Below are 17738 nucleotides of genomic sequence, written 5' to 3'. Positions count from 1 at the left end.
AAGCGCACCCTTACGATTTACGGTGAACGACAAAGACTACCTAATAGATTAGAAAATCAGACGATAATGCTAGTCGATAATATTTGCAGAAAAGGACAAATGACGAGAGAAATAGACGCATTGGACATATACACCACATATACAACCATTTAACCACCCCTTTGTTCTCCTGTTCACTTCAATCACTCTTGCGAAGACTCTATCGCATTTTCGGCCCGTGTATCCGTTGTTCCTGGGCCGCTACCACGGTGAAAAAGGCTCGTCCACCGGAACGAAGAACATGACGCAGGTACAAGGAAACAAACATATCACGAATGCGTCACGCTGGCTGTTCTCATAGGTCAATTGATCTCTTCCCGCGAAGCTGTGAAGCCGGGGTTACCGGACAGCAATGAATTGACGCTTGTTGCCGAATCCATGTTCCCTACTTTCTTTGATGCTTGGTGGAAGGCTAGGCCGCCACCGTCAGGCCATTGCGGCCCTTGGTTATGGATGTCAGAATAAGTCATGCTACGCGTGTATTGTCACCGGTCTAGACAGCATTGGGTTTCCTGATGACATAGAGAAGCCATCATCTAGCCGAATTCGTTGCCCTGATACATAAAACACCATCGCCTCCGATCTCGATCCCTTTCGCATCTCACCTTCCTTTCTTAACCGAACTGAACCAAATACCGTGCAGTCCGAAGACGAACCCTCTCAAACTGCATCAGCTTCTTCGACAAGAATGCGCCCTGTCAAGAATGGCCTGGCGTTGGCCATCACCCCTTGGGCCCTCGTCGCCGCCGTTCCCATGCCGGGAGGAGGAGGAACTCTTCCACCAAACCTAGTCAGCATCCTTACAAGATCCGGTGTCCACGTACCAACCGGCACGGGCGATTTCCCCGCCTTCCAATCCGATCTGTCGACCATGCTCGAATCCATCCCGACAGCAACTCACGGGGCTGTCCCGAGCCCGACGCATCCCGGTGGTGCCGGCGAAAGTCCTGGCACTAGCCCTGGTGGTGGTGGTGGTGGTACTGGTCCTAGTGGTCCCGGAGAAACAGGTGGACCTGGAGGTGGACCTGGTGGAGGCACTCCCAGCGTTCCTGGAATCGGACCAACCGGTAGTCCGATCAGCCCAGGCGGTCCTGGCGGAGGCACTCCCAGCGGCCCGGGAGCATCCCCAACTCACCCCGGCGGCGGAGCCGGTGGTCCAGGAGGAGAAACACCTAGCGGACCTGGAGCGAGTCCAACTGGTACTGGTGGCGTCCCTGGTACCTCCCCAACCCACCCTGGCGGTGGAGCCGGCGGCCCTGGAGCATCCCCCACTCACCCTGGTGGTGGAGCTGGTGGCCCTGGAGGAGAAACAACTGGCGGCCCTGGAGCATCTCCCACTCACCCTGGTGGTGGAGCCGGCGGCCCTGGAGGAGAAACAACTGGTGGCCCTGGAGCATCTCCCACTCACCCTGGTGGTGGAGCCGGCGGCCCTGGAGGAGAAACAACTGGCGGCCCTGGAGCATCTCCCACTCACCCTGGTGGTGGAGCTGGCGGCCCTGGAGGAGAGGCACCTGGCGGACCTGGTGCTTCTCCCACTCACCCTGGCGGTGGAGCCGGCGGCCCTGGAGCATCTCCCACCCACCCCGGCGGCGGAGCCGGTGGCCCTGGTGCTTCTCCCACTCACCCTGGCGGAGGAGCCAGCGCAGGCCCAAGCGGTCCTGAAGGCCCCGGAGCTGGAGCATCCCCAACCGGCCCTGGCGGACCAGGAGCGAGTCCACCTGGCCCAGGCGGAGCAGAACACCCCACTGGCGGTGCTGGAGGCGGTGCACCTGGAGCCTCTCCAACTAGTCCTGGCGAGGGCGGTCCCGGAGCAGGCGGTGCAGAGCACCCCACTGGCGGTGCTGGAGCAAGCCCAACTGGCCCTAGTGGACCTGGCGAAAGCGCACCCGGCGGAGGACAACCAGGTCAACCCGGTGGTGGAGCTGGCGGCGGACAAACTATTCCTGGAGGTGGTGCCGCTACGGAATGTGCTACTGTTACCTCGACTGTGACTGTGACTGTCTCTGAATGTCCCCCTGCTGGTGGAGCTGGTGGTGCTGCTCCTGCAACTCAACCCGGCGCTGGTGCAGGTGCAGAGACTACTCCTGCTGCCCCAGCTCAAACAGCACCTGAAGCTGGTGCTGGAGCGGGTACACCAGGCGCAGGAGCAGGAGCAGGAGCAGGAGCCGGAACCGCCCCTGGCGCTGGCACAGCCCCAACAACTGCCCCTGGCGCTGGACCCGGACCCGGAGCCGGAGCTGGAGCGGGAACCGCCCCAGGCACAGGCCCAGGCGCTAGTCCATCAACAACCCACCCAGGAGCCGCTGGAACGACCCCCGGAGCCGGAGCAGGCGTTGGAGCAGGAACAAGCCCTGGCGCTGGAGCTGGAGCCGCATCAACGACTCATCCCCTAACAGCGGGAACGACCCCCGGAGCAGGCATTGGAAACGTGACTACGACACACAGACCATCGAACATCACTAGTAGTCCCACTGGTATTCCAGGAGGTGGTGCTGGTGTTGGTGCTAGTACGACGCACTCTCCCGGTGCCGGCGCTGGTGCTAGTACAGCGCATTCTCCTGGAGCTGGAGCTGGAGCCACTGGTAGCCCTGGCGCAGGAGGAGCAGGTGCCACTGGAAGTCCCGGAGCTGGCGCAGGCGCAGGAGCCACTGGTAGACCTGGCGCAGCAGGTACTGGTACAACCCCCGTCTCCGTCCCGACTGGTGGTGCTGGCGGTGCTGGCGGCGCCGGAGGAGCCGGAGGAACTGGTACCCCAGGAGCACCAGGCGCGCCAGGTTCGCCAGGAGCCCCGGGCGTAGGAGTAACATCGACAGCCACCGTCCCCGTGACCCCCGCCGGAACTAGCCCAGCAGCTGGCGGTGGAGCAGGCGTAGGAACTGGAACAACCCCCGTCACCTCACCAACTTCACCCGCCGGAGGAGCCGGAGGCGGCGCAGGAGCAGGAACAGCTACAACGCCCGCAGCCTCTCCAGCTGGAACGACACCCGCCGCGCCCCCGCCAGCTGGTGGTGCTGGAACTACCCCTGTGACGCCTTCTCCGTCTCCATCTCCATCTCCATCTCCGTCTCCTGCGGGTGCTGTGCGGAGGATGGTGGAATCGCGGGAGAAGCATGGGCGGATGGGAATGGTGAAGAGGATTCTTGCTGATGCTGTTGGGGCGTGATTGGCATCTGTATGGGATAAACTAGAGTGATTCAAGATGGATGAATGAATGACGGATGTTTGAATTGGTAGACGGAGGTTAAAAGTAATTGGTAATAATGCGTATATTGATCGTTGGATGGCTAGGACTATGGATAATACTAGTTCTTAATACAAATACGGACGGTTTGCTTAAGTATGCATTGCTTGCTAAATAGATTGCCAGCCCCTCTTCCATATCATATATCTAGTCTTAATACAACGTTAACTACATTTCCATATTCAAGACTGACTGAACGTAATCTTGCATTTTCAGTAATCCGTTCGCTGAGTGACAACGATTCGTACACGCCAAAACAAGAAAGAGAAAAGAAAAAAACAAGACCGATTCGGAGCACCCAGACCCCTTCGTCCGTGCAATGAAATAAAGAATTAAATACAATACAAATAGGAATGAAAGAGGGCAAGGGAAACAGAGTAACGAGAAGAAAGGAAAAGGAAAAAGAAAAAGCAAATGAAGAGTCAACCCGAAGAAAGTCAATGTCAAATGCATGAATGGAAACTCGCCACAGGAGTCTAAAAAGGAGACTGGCCCCTTTGTCAAATGTTCGGTTCGCCTTTCAACTCGCCCGTATATGATGAATGTATGTGTAGTAAGTAGTAGTAGTGTATTTGTCTTTCGTCCCAAGCCGCAGTGTTTATGCGGAAAGACCCCGCCAGATGTCTCCGTGCGCCAAACACCATACACCAGAAGAACAATCACTGGCATAGCAAAGTAATAACCGAAAATCCAAAGAGTATTTAACGCAGTGAAGCAGAAAGAAACGTGAAGAAGAATAGTAGACCGTAGTGATAGTCTGAGACTGCAGGCATGATACCGGCAAAAGTAATATATGCAAAGCATGAAGCGGCGTGCATGAGAGGAGGAAAAACACGAGTAGGGCATAACCTTGGAGATGGTAAGGTAAGCTGAGATAAAAGATGAAAAGAAAAAGACAACAATGGGACCGGCAAACGTCACCATGTTGAAGGAACATTTTCTTACAGGCGCGCAAATAGAGAAAAGAAAAAAAAAAAAAAGGGTATAAGTTTGCATCGAAGCCACTCGAAATCAAACAGAAAAAGAGAAATCAAAGGAGACCGTTATAGCGAGATGACAGGCAAAATAAAATGAGAAAATGAAACGAAGTTCCTGGAGAATGTGCAGGACCTGCAACGTCATTAGAGGCATCATCAAAAAGGGAATCAACATCCTTCACCCTTCGCAAGAAGAAATAGGCAAAAAAGGAAGAAGGTCACCGCATGGCCCTTTCCAGGGCATATTCTTCTTCCTTATCAAGACCGGAACGTCCTCGGCGGTTGATGGCCCCTGTTGTTGTCATTGATCGCCCTTCTATAGCGGGTCGCTTGCCATCGGAGCTCGTACCGTGAACAGGATGCATTTCACCACTGCTGGAAATACGGGACTCCTTGCTCTTTTCCAGTAGAGACCCACCCAGCGTAGCACATTTGAGAATGGTCTGCATCATTTGATTCTGCTTCAATGGTTTCGACAGATATTCGTCCATCTGCGCTTGGATGCACTTTTCTCGGTCTCCCAACATGGCGTGGGCGGTCAGGGCAATGATCGGGGTCCGATACATGCCCTTTTCTCTTTCGTATTCTCGAATCTTACCCGTGGCTTCGAAGCCTCCCATGACTGGCATTTGAACATCCATCAGAATGACATCGTACCGACGCTGCTTGACAGCTTCCACGGCTTCCAGACCGTTGCTGACGACCGAGACGTTGTGCTTGTGCTTCTCCAAAATCTTGACGGCCAGTTTCTGGTTGACGTCGTTGTCTTCGGCGAGGAGAATGTCGAACGACCGGGTATTGTCAGTGGTGATCGGCGCAGACCGTCCTTCCAGAGCGGGTAGCATGCCGTTTCCGAGATCGATAGGCTGGCAAGGGGTGGTCATGTAGGAACTGATACCCAGATCCAGGGCCGACTTGAGACTCACGCAGACCAAGGGACAGACCAGAACGATCGGAACATATTTGAAATCATCGAACGTGCGAAGCAACCGGGCCGTGGCCACGGAATCCACGATGATGACATCGTACGCGTGGCCAGACTCTTTGCCAGACGGATCTTGAATCTCGGGAGGCGGAACGTGCTCATCGTTACGGACGACCAAGGGTTCCAGGTCGATAGCCTTGAGCATCTGCAACACATTATCGGCCTGGAAGCCATTTTCTCCCTTGTCGATGAAGAGGACGCGGTGATTCTTGTATGGCATGAGCTGCGAGGCGATCACACTCAACGACTGGTCAGCCAGCTTCACCACGCAGGTGAAATGGAAGGTACTGCCGTGGCCGTATTCGGAGGTAACCCAAACATCACCACCCATCAGGTTCACCAGGCGCTTGGAGATGCTCAGACCCAGACCAGTACCACCGAACCGGCGAGTGGTAGAACCATCGGCTTGCTGGAAGGTGTCGAAGATAAGATCCAGCTTGTCCTCCTCGATACCGATACCCGTGTCGGAGACAGAAAACTCGAACGCATACTCGTTGGCTGCACATTGCTCGCGGTCGGACTTGCGGATCGTAAGCTTGACCTCACCCTGCTCAGTGAACTTGATGGCATTGCCGACCAGGTTCAGGATGATCTGCCGGAGACGGAATGGATCACCAGTGACATAGTCAGGGACAGTGTTGTCCACCTGGTATGTCAAACTGAGGAGCTTCTCGTTGGCCTTGACCGCCAGCGTCTTGAGAGCGTTGAAGACGGTGCCCCGCACGGTGAAGGGGATGCTCTCGATGACCATCCGGTTGGCTTCGATCTTGGAGATATCGAGTATGTCATCGATGATGGTCAGCAGACTGTTGGCCAGGTTGTGCACCACATTCAACATCTCGCGGGTGTACGGCTTGAGATCGTCCGTGTCCAAGGTCAACTGGGTCATGCCAATGATACCGTTCATGGGTGTTCGAATTTCGTGACTCATGTTCGCCAGGAACTCAGACTTGGTGCGGTTAGCCAGTTCGGCGGCTTCCCTGGCCGCTGTGTTACGCTGGATACTGTCACGCAAGTTCGAAACCATCTTGTTGATCTTTCGCTTGAGCTCGTCCATTTCACCCGACGCGTTGACGGTGATGAGCTTGGTAAAATCTCCGTCGGTGGCAGCATCTGTAATTTCACCAAAGGCGCGCACCTGTGAGGTCAGATTTTCGGCCATGGTATTGACGTCCTCGGTGATTTCTTTCCAAGTGCCTGCTATTCCTTCCACGTTGGCCTGGCCGCCCATCTTCCCATCGACACCGACGTCGCGAGCTACCTTTTTGAGCTCTGTAGCGAATTTCGCCAAGCGGTCCACCATGTGGTTGATGGTGACCTTGAGGGTAAGGATCTCTCCCTGGGCGTGAACCTCGATCTTCTTGCTGAGATCACCCTTGGCAATGGCCTGCGTGACATCTGATATACTTCGGACCTGTGACGTCAAATTCTGGGCCATGGTATTCACATTGTCGGTGAGATCCTTCCACTTCCCTTCCACATTATCTACCTTGGCCTGGCCGCCCAAGGTACCGTCTGTGCCGACCTCACGAGCGACCTTGCTGACTTCAAAGGCGAAAGTATTGAGTCGGTCCACCATTCCGTTGATGGTGCTCTTGAGATCGAGTATCTCACCCTGGACGTTGGCGGTGACCTTCTTGGTGAGATCACCCTTGGCGACGGCGGTCGTCACGTCGGCGATCTCCCGCACTTGGGTGGTGAGGTTGTTGGCCATACGGTTGACATTTTCTGTAAGATCCTTCCAAGTGCCTTCTACATCATTGACTGTAGCTTGCCCACCGAGTACACCGTCTGTCCCGACTTCCTTGGCGATTTTGGTGACTTCCTGCGCGAACTGGCGAAGTTGGTCGACCATGGAGTTGATAATATTTTTGAGTTCTGCGATTTCCCCTTTGCAGTTGGCCTGCACCTTCTGGGTCAAGTCACCCTTGGCGACAGCTTTGGTCACGGTCGCAATATCCCGGACTTGGGTGGTAAGATTATTGGCCATAGCGTTCACATTAACCGTTAGTTCGTTCCACATGCCTTGGACGCCTTCTATTTGGGCCTGCCCGCCCAAGACACCTTCCGTACCTACATCGCGAGCGACACGTGTGACTTCAGTAGCAAACGTGCGTAGTTGGTCCACCATGGTGTTGATGGTCTGCTGCAATTCCAGAATTTCTCCCTGTGCGCGGCTTTCGATCTTTTGGCTCAAATCGCCGTGGGCCACAGCGGTAGTGACGGCGGCGATTTCACGTACTTGATCGGTCAAATTCTTGGCCATTATGTTGACGTTTTCCGTAAGTTCTTTCCAAATACCATGAACACCAGTGATTTGGGCCTGACCACCGAGTATACCCTCGGTACCGACCTCGCGGGCGACACGAGACACTTCGCTACCAAAAACCTGAAGCTGGTCCATCATGGTGTTGATGGTCCGTTTGAACGTGGCAATTTCGGGGTCCATTTCGAGCGGGTGGATCTGCACCTTCATAGAGAGGTCACCGTTGGCGACCTGGGTGATGATGCCGCCAATTTCTCGTAACGCTTTCTGGAAGGCTTCGTTGGCCTGCTGATGCTTGCGGAGTTCCCGTTCCAAGAGGGTGACGTCTTCGTTTTCGACCTTGGTGAGAGCGCGGCGGGTTTGCTCTTCCTGCTGGAGTAACTCGTCCCGAATTCGAGCGATGACATCCTTTTGGAAGCTGATTTCCTCCGCCTGTTTCTGTACGTGGTTCCGGAGATAGCTGATGTCTTCTTCGCGCACGAGTCGAGTCCCCGAGTCGAGTTCATCGTCATCCTCATCGGATGTTTCGTCGCCATCGTCATCGTCGTGGTCATCATCGTCCTCCATGATATCTTTGGGAGCGTGTCGACCGTCAGAGCCGGCAGGGTGTGATCGTGTCCGGTGGGGGTGATGCGGGTTGTGTGCATTATTTGAGAGTTGCTGCTGCTGTTGTTGTTGTTGCTGCAAGGTACCAGACGAGTCAGAACCAGAGTCATCAGCAGACGGAGGGCGAGAGAGTCCCATGGAAGCGAGAAAATCCCAGTATTTTTCGGTAGGATGAGCTGAATGATGAAGGTTGGGGGACAAGAGATTCGGGAGACTGACAGTTTGGGATTCCAGCAGACGCACTCGACGAACCAAGGCCCCCAATTCGTTTTCGAAAGCAGCTTTTGCGGGAGATGACTCGCCAGGGAGTCTGGGGAGTTTTATGTCGACACCATTGGCGGCAGAATGAGAGGAGACGGCGGGGGCGGCGGAAGAAGAAGAGCAGTAGTAAGGAGCGTTCGAAGAGGAGCGAAAGTCGAAGGACAAAGGTTGAGTGTTAGAAGAGGCGGAGGATACTGTGGTAGCAGCAGAGGAGAAATAGGAGGAAGAGGAAGAAGAGGAAGGAACGGTTGTTGTAGTGGTACGGGGATCTCTGGCCAGGCCTTGGAGGATGGCAGCAGCGGCTGCGAGGGTCTCATCCGCGCCAGCCATTGTGCCCTGTTACTTGGACATGAGTATCGATATATTGAAGAAAGGGGTGAATAAGAAGAAATGAAAGGTATTGAATTGTCGAGTTGAAGCGGGACAGCAAACAGAGGGGGGGGGGGGGGGTTGTTGAAACGGAGAGTGAGAAGAAAATGCAATCATAAAGACAGAATTTTTTCAACAAAAAAGGAACAAATTGGGGGAAGCGGAGGGCGGAGAGAGTGAAGTGAAAAGATAGAAAAGAATAGAATTGACAATTTTAACCAAAAAAAAAGTCGATAAAAAGGGTAAAACGTACCAGGCGTGTTACTGACACGAAGTAATCGGGTCAATCTTTGCTAGGACGACATGGGGTTGGAGACAGTAACAGAGAAATAGCAGTGAAGAGATTGTGAGAGAGGGAAGAAAGAAGAGGGAGACAACGAGAGGGAAGAAAGACGGCGACCCGAGGATCACAAAATTCGATGGAAACAAACGGGAAAATGAAGAATTAACGATCAAGGAAAATGAGGAAAATTGATGGAAATTGACAAAAGGACAGTGAGGGAGAAGGAGAAGAGACGGACGGAGAGGGGTTTGGGTTGAGAAAAGAGAGAGAGAAGAGAGAAGGAGAAAGAGAAAGAGAAAGAGAGGAAGGTTGTGGGCGGTTATGGGAGGGAGAGAGAAGAAAAAGAAGAATGGAAATCGACAGATCAGAGCGAGAAAACAGATAGAGAAGAAGAAGAAGAGAGGGAAAAAAAAAAAAAAAAAAGCAGAGCAGAACAAGATAGGGGAAAATAATAATGGAATTCTTAGAAAAGAATAACAATCAAAACGAAGGGAAAAAAAGAGGCGATGGATGCAGGCGGGCGAGAGCCAAAAGCAAGACAGACAGAGAGACACACACAAGACTCGAATCGGAGCGGAAAAAGAAGAACGATCGCTCTTTTGTTAACAAATATTAATTGTGTGAATCCTCCCGGTTTGGATGCTGTTGTTACGGTCCAGATTCTGTCTGATCTTTGCTTTTGTCCTGCTTTTTTTTCATCGATCCTAGTGGCGATCGTGGCAGTGATTATGGTTATTCTTGTATTAGAACCTGTTCGGAGTTTGCTATACAAGTCCTGTCCGGGGTACTTTGTCTTTTCAGATTTTTGCTTCTTTGCCCTCTTCGCTATCACAAGTACTTCATTCTCTCAACAATAGTCTATTCCATGGTGTACTCTGTATAGGTGTAATGCTCCGTAGTTGACCACCCCGCGACTCGGTCTAACCACTCACACTCAACCGTAGTATTCTTAAATCTAATCTCTCTTTTCTATTCGAGAATTATCCACATCTTCATCTGTGTACATTATATAATGGAATACACACATAGTACACTGCAATACATCTTTATTCAGTTTCGCTTCCCTCTCTTTAAATATAACAGGAACATAACCGTACGGTAAACCCCTGTGTCCAGACCAAACAGACCTAACGGTCACCACGGCCCACTCATCCACAGCCAATAATCTCCCCATATGGACATGCACTATTCCTGTTTAAACACGCGAGGCTGTTCTCCTTGTCGCGCACAGTGTACTCCGTATATATTACCGAGTAGTGAACACGATTATATTCCTCTATAAAGACATCAAATTAGTATTATCCACTGTCTACGGGGTGCGGAGTAACATTTTATTTACACTGTATGTTGAGTAATGTGCGGCGGGGTAGTCACATGACTGCGCACCTGGTCCCTCCGTCCGCCGTATCAAATGCAAACCCGAAAAAGAGTCATCTCCAAAGTGGGCTGTCGCAGCAGTCCTCCCCGTCCTTCCCTTTTGTTGTTCTCCTCTTTATAACAGTTGGTCTGTTATAACTGCCACCATGGCCGACTTGACAAGCCCCATCCTGGACGCCCTGTCCAGCACCGACGCTCCCATCCTCTCCAGCGATGCCTTCCCCTCCACCCCCTCATTATCCGTCAAGAGTGCCCTCGACCGCCTCGCCTCGCGACAGATGGTCGAGTATGACACCATTGAAAGGGAAGTCGTTGGTCTCACCGGCGAGGGTGAGCAGATTGTCGCCGGTGGCAGTCACGAAGCCAAGGTTTTCGAGGCCGTCGCCGCTGCTATGGACGGATTGAAGATTACTGAGCTGCCCGGCATTGTGGGTAAAGATAACGCCAAAGTTGGCCAAGGTAATGCCTTCAAGCGTGGTTGGATCAAGAAGGACCAGGATAGGCTGCGGACGAACACGGAATCCATTGTCGACGAGACCCGCGAATTGCTCTTGACTGTGCAAAAGACGCAGGCGCTGGACAACCAGAAGACGCTGGCGGAATTGAAGAAGCGGAAGCTGGTCGCGCTGCAAAAGGTTATCAACTTCAAGATCTCCAAGGGCCCCAAGTACGCTCGCGAATTCGTCAAGGAGGAGACCGACCTGACGTCCGAGATGCTGGTGAATGGCTCGTGGAAGACCGCCTCGTTCAAGCCCTACAACTTCAAAGCCAAGGGTGCCCCAACACCCTCGGGAGCCTTCCACCCACTCAACAAGGTGCGCCAGGAATTCCGCAGCATCTTCTTTGAAATGGGCTTCGAGGAGATGCCCACGAACCGCTACGTCGAGACGGGCTTCTGGAACTTCGACGCCCTCTTCGTGCCGCAGCAACACCCCGCCCGTGACCTGCAAGACACCTTTTACATCTCCGACCCCGTGCAAGCAGACCCCCCTCGCGAGGATCCCCTCAATGACCCGCACCGGCCCAAGTCCGCGCAGCCCGTCTCGCGCGCCTACAAGGAAAACGAGAAGCCCCTCGACTTCAAGGCTTACTGGGACAACGTGCGCGAAGTGCACCAGAACGGCAAATACGGCTCCGTTGGCTACCGCTACCCCTGGAACGCCGACGAATCCCTGCGTCTCGTCCTCCGCACCCACACCACCTCCATCTCAACCTATGTGCTGCACAAGCTGGCCGCGAACCCGCGCCCCGCGCGCTTCTTCAGTATCGACCGCGTCTTCCGCAATGAGGCCGTCGACGCAACCCACCTGGCGGAATTCCACCAGATCGAGGGTGTCATTGCAGACTTTGACCTGACGCTGGGTGGCCTGATTGGATTCATGGAGGTCTTCTTCGCGAAGATGGGTATCCACCAGCTGCGCTTCAAGCCTGCGTACAACCCGTACACCGAGCCGAGTATGGAGATCTTCGGCTACCACGAGGGTCTCGGTAAGTGGGTTGAGATTGGAAACAGTGGAATGTTCAGACCGGAGATGTTGGAGCCGATGGGGTTGCCCAAGGACATGCGGGTCTATGGATGGGGGTTGAGTTTGGAGAGACCTACTATGATTAAGTGAGCCCCCCCCCAAACCCCTTTTCATGATTTAAAGTACTAACGAGTATAGGTACGGCGTAAGCAACATCCGAGAACTTCTCGGCCACAAGGTAGACCTGGGCTTCATTGAGAGCAACCCCGCCGTTCGGTTGGAGAAGGATTAAACGTTTGCATGATAGATTTCGTTTGTAACTTATGATTTGCACGAGAGATGACAGGAGTTAAAAAGTTATCTCATTTCTGCCCAAGTATTGATATCCTAGTTTGTACACTACGAGGCAATGTCCCACCCGTATCTGTGCCCCAGTACATATCCTCTGCAAAGTGGCTCTTCAGTAGGCGGCTACCTACACATTTACTCATACAAGTACAAGTTCAAGTGCAGATACTACTAATATCCGGCGATTTTGTCTACCTCCTCGCTCATGGCGTACCGATCTCCAAAATGGATATCAGGTATTGAATGAGGAGGCCTTGATGTGCCGTGTCCGCATAAAGTATCTAATTGCGTTTCGTGGGGAATTGGCAAAGTAGAAAGTGAAAATAACGTAAAGAAAAGTGGAAAAAAGTTCATTGTCGACCCATTCCATTCGTTTTAAATAACTGGAATTTTTGTCACATCATCTCTTTTATCCGTCCCACGCATCATCGTTCAATCGATTGAATGCCGGCCACAGCTGAATTCCTTATAATAGGGACTAATATCACAACAATCAGCAACACACCCTTATAACCACCATATCCCCTCCCCCCAGAAAAGAAATACTCACATAACCAAACGTCAACCGACACCCTCCCAATTCACCCCCGGTCAAAGGTTTACCGGCTAGCAGACCACACGTTCTTCAGGTAACCATCGCGCTGCGTCAGACGGTTCAGCGAGTCATCGCTCTCGCCGCGCGCACGCACAAAGCCGCACATAGCGTAGGTCTGGTTCTCGCCGGTGTAGCGACCGTTCTCGTCGACCTTAGCGATGGAGATCTGGACGGAGCCGTGGTCGTTGGCCTTGATGATGCGGTTGGTAGCAGAGCACTTGCGGGGGACGTAGCTAGTTTTATTAGCAGGGATTCAGATTGCGTGGCGGCCAGAGGCCTGGGTAGAAGGTTGAAAAATGCAGACGAGGGTGCAAAAGCGCAATCCGGGCACAGGGAGAGAGGCTTACAGATCGACAATCTCTCCTCTTTCGTTCTCCATTTTGACGGTTTGGTCGACAACGACTTTTGTGTAGAACTGGGCGGGGATGCGGTTTCGTGAGTCGAGCGTTGGCAGGTGTCGGCGTCGCGATAGTTGATTATGGCTCCCGGTGCAATTTCTCTGTGGGTCATGTGACTATTTGTCGAGGGCTGTGGCTGGTTGGCCGTGGCGCGGCTCGGTAGGCGGTAGGCGGTGTGGCTTGCCCTATCGCCGCCCGACTTTGACTCCGCCCGACTTAATGCGTCTGGGCCTGGGTAACGAATTGCTCAGAATGAGTGTATTCTACTTTATACAGTGGTGCAGCTATAATCTACTAACACTATTCCGTGATGCGACATCTACCTCTCTCGCCTCACCCTTTTTAAACCGAACAATGACAACCCTCTCGCTCTCCCCCCGTCTCTCTGACGCTCCTAATTCCGGTCCTGGATGATCAAGTCCCAAAATTGCTCTCCCGTCGCCAGCCATCTTCAGCATCTTGGGCGAGATGCACTTTTCTGTCCATGGTGGTGTACCAGAGTGTACGAAGTTCACCAATTCTGCGCGTCTTTTCTCTAGTTCTTCCATCGAGGCAGGCGACGAATCGACCGGTCGGGGCTGTTTATCTAGGATCTCCGAGACGAGGTGTAATAGAAGGAATTGAGGAGGAAAAAGCATAATTTCACCAGCCTTAGCGAGACGCAGCCATTCACTGGCCGGGAGGAAGCGCGCCTCGGTGACTTCGATGCCGCCGTCGCTGGTTGGAAGGTAGATTTGTTCTGGTTTTCCTCCTTCAGGGAGCTCTTCCAAGAGTCGTTTCTCAGATTCGGGTGCGACGGAGAGCGGAAGGAGGTAGAGGTACATCTGCGTGGTGAAGCGTTTGGGGACGTTGGTTGGTGTTATCCAGCGGGTGAAGGGGATTAGTTTGTCTATTCGGCCGGCTCATTAGCACCTACATATACCGCTGTAGTACCAGTAGAGTACTCACCTATATCCGGCACAGCACCTCCATGCCGACCCAACCACTCCCCAAACTCAACTTTTCCCCCATGAATCGCCCTCCTCCCCCTTTCCCTCTCCTCCTCAGACAGCGTAACCATTTCTCCCGAGCTCTCATCCTTAGCTAGCAGAATCCCGCTCTCTTCAAATAACTCCCTAAGCGCAGCGCGGCGATACCACGGTGCATCATCGTGCCGTTTTAGATCCTCAGTGGGCGGACATGGCCCGTCCTGGGAAGAGAGGTTTCCGCCGGGGAAGACGTGCGCGGAGGCAAAGGAGGTGGATGTTTTGACGCGGTGGAGGAGCAGGATTTCGTTTTGGGGGGAGAGGAGGAGGACACTGCATTATTAGCATAGCCGTTGATGATGTGGTCTGTTATAGTTGTATCATCGGATCGAATGACAGAACTATGCTCTGAATATAAATGCTAACCTTGAACTAGGCCTAGGCGGCGAGGGCGACTTTGGTCTGGAATCGCGCTTGCTCTGCGTTGACATTTTTCGGGATCGAGGTCCTTGGTATATCACTGATGATTGTCGCGATTTGATATTCGATAGCTGTGAATACGTCTTATATCCTTTGGAGAGCTGTTGAGGGACGCGACGCGGTAAAGCACGGAGTGAAAGCTCCAATGGACCCGAATTGTGTAATACTTGTAGGCGATTGACTGTGTATCCGCGAGGGACGTGGAAATGAGACATTGGCATCATGCCTTGTCCCGGATAGCTAGGTATAGGTCCCTATATGTGGTGCTATGTGGTGCTATGCTTTGGTACCCGCGGAGGAACCTAGGCTAAACTATCTTTGCCGACCCCGCCGGCTATGCACATGATCGTCTACTGCTAAAAGGCTACAAAAAACTGCAATGTCCCAGAAAGTAATGCATTGAATGATACATGTCTATCATAACTCCTAACCGATATACCCCGTTTTTTTTTTTTGAAAACTCATATCAACCGCGTAGCTTCGTTTGCAAATAAAGGATAAGGAAAGCGTATTAACAGATCCAAGAAGGCAAGTAAATCAACATGAAGTGTACTGTAATTTCACCTACGAGTACAGCTTCTTGTCGTAGCTGTGCAGACCGTGGACGTTACCCTCGGTCTGGGCGCTGGCACTCCGAACCTCGAAGCGGACAGTGCCGCCGTTGACACCGTCGTGAAGAGCATCGAGACTCTTGACACCAATGTCCTGCAGCGAGTGCTGGATACCAGTAACGAGGTAAGGAATGAACTTGGTGACGGAGCCGCGGTCAAGAACCGAACCAGCGACACCCTGAGCAACAAGAACACGGTCCTTCTCAGAGAAGTAACGAGCAGTACCAGCGTTGCTGGCCTTGCTGTCTTTGGAGCCAGCGCCGGCCTTCTTGTCCTCCATGGCGGCAATGGATCCCATGCCACGGTAGGCCTTGACGAGCTGACCCTCGTTGCTGACGAAGTACTCACCAGGAGACTCGGTGGTACCGGCAAGGAGACCACCCATCATGACGGTGGAGGCACCCATGGCAAGACCCTTGACGATGTGGCCGACGTTCTGGACACCGCCATCGGCAATGCAAGGAACACCGAAGCGAGCAGCGAAGTGAGAAACACTGCGGACGGAAAGGGCCTGGGGACGGCCGACAGCCATGACTTCCTGAGTAATGCAAGCACTGCCGCTGCCCATACCAATTCTCAGGCCATCGACACCGGCAGCGATCAAAGAAGCGGCTTGCTCGCGAGTGACAACGTTACCGCCAATAACGTCGATCTCAGGGAAGTTCTGCTTGGTGTACTTGATCATTTCGATCTGGAAAATAGAGTTACCCTGGCTGGAGTCGAGGATAACGATGTCGAGACCAGCCTCGACAAGCAGCTTAAGGCGAGTTTTGTCCTCTTCACGAGTACCAATGGTGGCAGCACAGACCAACTGCTTGGACTGAGGAAGCTTGGAGGCCAAGGGGTAGTGGAGGTTCTTCATCAGGTCACTGCGAGAAAGGAGAGAGACAAGGTTGCCCTCGCCGTCGACAATGGGCAGCTTGCCCTTCTTGGACGAACGGAGGACTTCGTTGGCCTCGGCCAAGGTAGTACCGGCAGGAGCAGTGACGAGGTCAGTCGCCATGATAGCAGTAACCGGGTCATCGAGGGAGGGGTGGAATTGGATGTCACGCGAGGTGACCATTCCAACGAGCTTCGAGCGAAGAGTTCCGTTTTCTGAATAGCAAACCGAGTTAGCTACATGTTGCTCGGAAATTGCGGAGTAAAAAGTTTTAAAAGTCATTTTTCTCAGATATAATCCGTTCTCTCCATTGCAACTCTCGTCGCTTTAGTGGAACGAAAGTTATTTAAAGATAGATTTGAAGTCATCTTCGAAAATAAAACTGGAACAAAGAAAGAGAAGGAAAGATAAAACTCACCAGTCACTGGGAAGCCACCAAAACCCCACCTAGCCTTGAGGTCCTTGGCCTCACCAACAGTGGCATTGGGCGAGAGAACGACAGGATCCAAGATGAATCCGTTCTCGTATCTCTTGACCTTTCTCACCATCTCTGCCTGGTCTTCCGCAGAGCAGTTGTGGTGAATAACACCAAGACCACCAAGGAGGGCCATGTGGATGGCCATGTTGTGCTCGGTCACAGTGTCCATAGGAGAAGACAACAGGGGTGCCTTCAAGGTGATACGCTTGGTGACGGGGGTATCAAGGGTAACATCGGAAGCAGTGAAGCCTTTCGTAAGTTAGCAATTGCGTGAGTATCTTTCTGAGCTCAGAACGTACCGACGTGGCCGGGCAAGATGAGGAAGTCATTGTAAGTCAAAGCACCGTGCTTGTCAGAGTCAAGCAAAGTGTCAACGTCCAGACCATCCCGAGTAGGATAGTCCTTCTCCAGGACATCCAGAGCCTTGGAGTAGTCCTGGATCTCGGCCTTCATGGCGAGACCTTGGTTGTCACCCTGGCCAAGAGTCATTGTGTATGGTATAAAGAGATCGTAACTCGTAGATAAGAAAAAGAATGACAAAACAAGTGATCAAAAGATAATCAACAGATCGCGATAGAAACGTCCTGCTGATGGAGAAAGTCTTCCTTTCCCAAAGAAAGGAAAGGAAGAAAAAGACGAAAAAAATCGAGCAGCGAAAAAATTATCTTTGTACCCGCCGGGTTGCTTGCGGGGGCCTTACTTAATTGGGGTTAGTGGGAGTGGCAGAATTTTCAGAGGTTATCCATTGGCTTATAAACGAGTTTTGACAAAGGCGGTGAGTCCTCGGTGGCATGGCTTAGATAATTCAGGTGTCGCCGTGGGATGCCGTGCAGAAATTTTTACACTTTACCGTTCTGGTATAGAAGAGTCTAGATGGAACAGTCTAGTATGCGATGTACTAAGCTGGTTGTTGATGTGTCCATACTCAATTTCACGAGGCATGGTAGTAACGTGCAATGTAGATATATATGTATATGCAATTAGAACGTTATTCATATATCCTGCACAGAATACTTTAGCTCCAACAGCTATATATTGAGCATGTGCTATATTTATCCGTTGGCACAGAACAGCAATCTTCCAAGAACTAAGTACAATATTTCGTAAAGTACT

The 17738-nt window shown here is 52.5% G+C and overlaps 7 protein-coding genes across 7 annotated transcripts; 3 read left to right on the top strand and 4 right to left on the bottom strand.

Moving 5' to 3' along the window:
- Positions 1–727: 727 nt before the first annotated feature.
- On the top strand, positions 728–3202 carry EURHEDRAFT_400163 (putative extracellular threonine rich protein; the record flags this gene model as incomplete). The annotated part of the gene is made up of 1 exon (XM_040779986.1): positions 728–3202. The coding sequence occupies one exon, from the start codon at positions 728–730 to the stop codon at positions 3200–3202; it is 2475 nt and encodes an 824-aa protein (XP_040641690.1).
- Positions 3203–3325: 123 nt separating this feature from the next.
- EURHEDRAFT_265708 (uncharacterized protein) lies at positions 3326–4376 on the bottom strand. Its single transcript, XM_040778145.1, has one exon. It carries the CDS (start codon positions 4274–4276, stop codon positions 3449–3451), a length of 828 nt encoding a protein of 275 aa, XP_040641689.1. The 5' UTR covers positions 4277–4376; the 3' UTR covers positions 3326–3448.
- A 99-nt stretch (positions 4377–4475) lies between these two features.
- Positions 4476–8705, bottom strand: tcsC (putative two-component osmosensing histidine kinase (Bos1); the record flags this gene model as incomplete). Its single annotated transcript, XM_040783850.1, has 3 exons — positions 4476–8168; positions 8334–8569; positions 8639–8705. The coding sequence occupies 3 exons, from the start codon at positions 8703–8705 to the stop codon at positions 4476–4478; spliced, it is 3996 nt and encodes a 1331-aa protein (XP_040641688.1).
- Positions 8706–9426: 721 nt separating this feature from the next.
- Positions 9427–9716, top strand: EURHEDRAFT_409301 (uncharacterized protein). Its single transcript, XM_040781046.1, has one exon. It carries the CDS (start codon positions 9482–9484, stop codon positions 9641–9643), a length of 162 nt encoding a protein of 53 aa, XP_040641687.1. The 5' UTR covers positions 9427–9481; the 3' UTR covers positions 9644–9716.
- A 581-nt stretch (positions 9717–10297) lies between these two features.
- Positions 10298–12355, top strand: EURHEDRAFT_409299 (phenylalanine--tRNA ligase subunit alpha). The gene is made up of 2 exons (XM_040781045.1): positions 10298–12016; positions 12069–12355. Exons 1-2 carry the CDS (start codon positions 10551–10553, stop codon positions 12160–12162), a joined length of 1560 nt encoding a protein of 519 aa, XP_040641686.1. The 5' UTR covers positions 10298–10550; the 3' UTR covers positions 12163–12355.
- Positions 12356–12817: 462 nt separating this feature from the next.
- Positions 12818–14667, bottom strand: EURHEDRAFT_513068 (uncharacterized protein; the record flags this gene model as incomplete). The annotated part of the gene is made up of 5 exons (XM_040786127.1): positions 12818–13046; positions 13161–13228; positions 13535–14100; positions 14160–14509; positions 14603–14667. The coding sequence occupies 5 exons, from the start codon at positions 14665–14667 to the stop codon at positions 12818–12820; spliced, it is 1278 nt and encodes a 425-aa protein (XP_040641685.1).
- Positions 14668–15037: 370 nt separating this feature from the next.
- Positions 15038–17243, bottom strand: EURHEDRAFT_409295 (putative IMP dehydrogenase). The gene is made up of 3 exons (XM_040781044.1): positions 16925–17243; positions 16566–16874; positions 15038–16362 (listed from the first exon to the last, which is right to left on the bottom strand). The coding sequence occupies exons 1-3, from the start codon at positions 17112–17114 to the stop codon at positions 15221–15223; spliced, it is 1641 nt and encodes a 546-aa protein (XP_040641684.1). The 5' UTR covers positions 17115–17243; the 3' UTR covers positions 15038–15220.
- Positions 17244–17738: the final 495 nt, after the last annotated feature.

This window comes from Aspergillus ruber (genome assembly GCF_000600275.1).
Source record: "Aspergillus ruber CBS 135680 unplaced genomic scaffold scaffold00004, whole genome shotgun sequence".
NCBI classification, from domain to species: Eukaryota; Fungi; Ascomycota; class Eurotiomycetes; order Eurotiales; family Aspergillaceae; genus Aspergillus; species Aspergillus ruber.
Note: the sequence above shows the minus strand (reverse complement) of the source record. Positions and strands in the feature narration are given on the sequence as shown.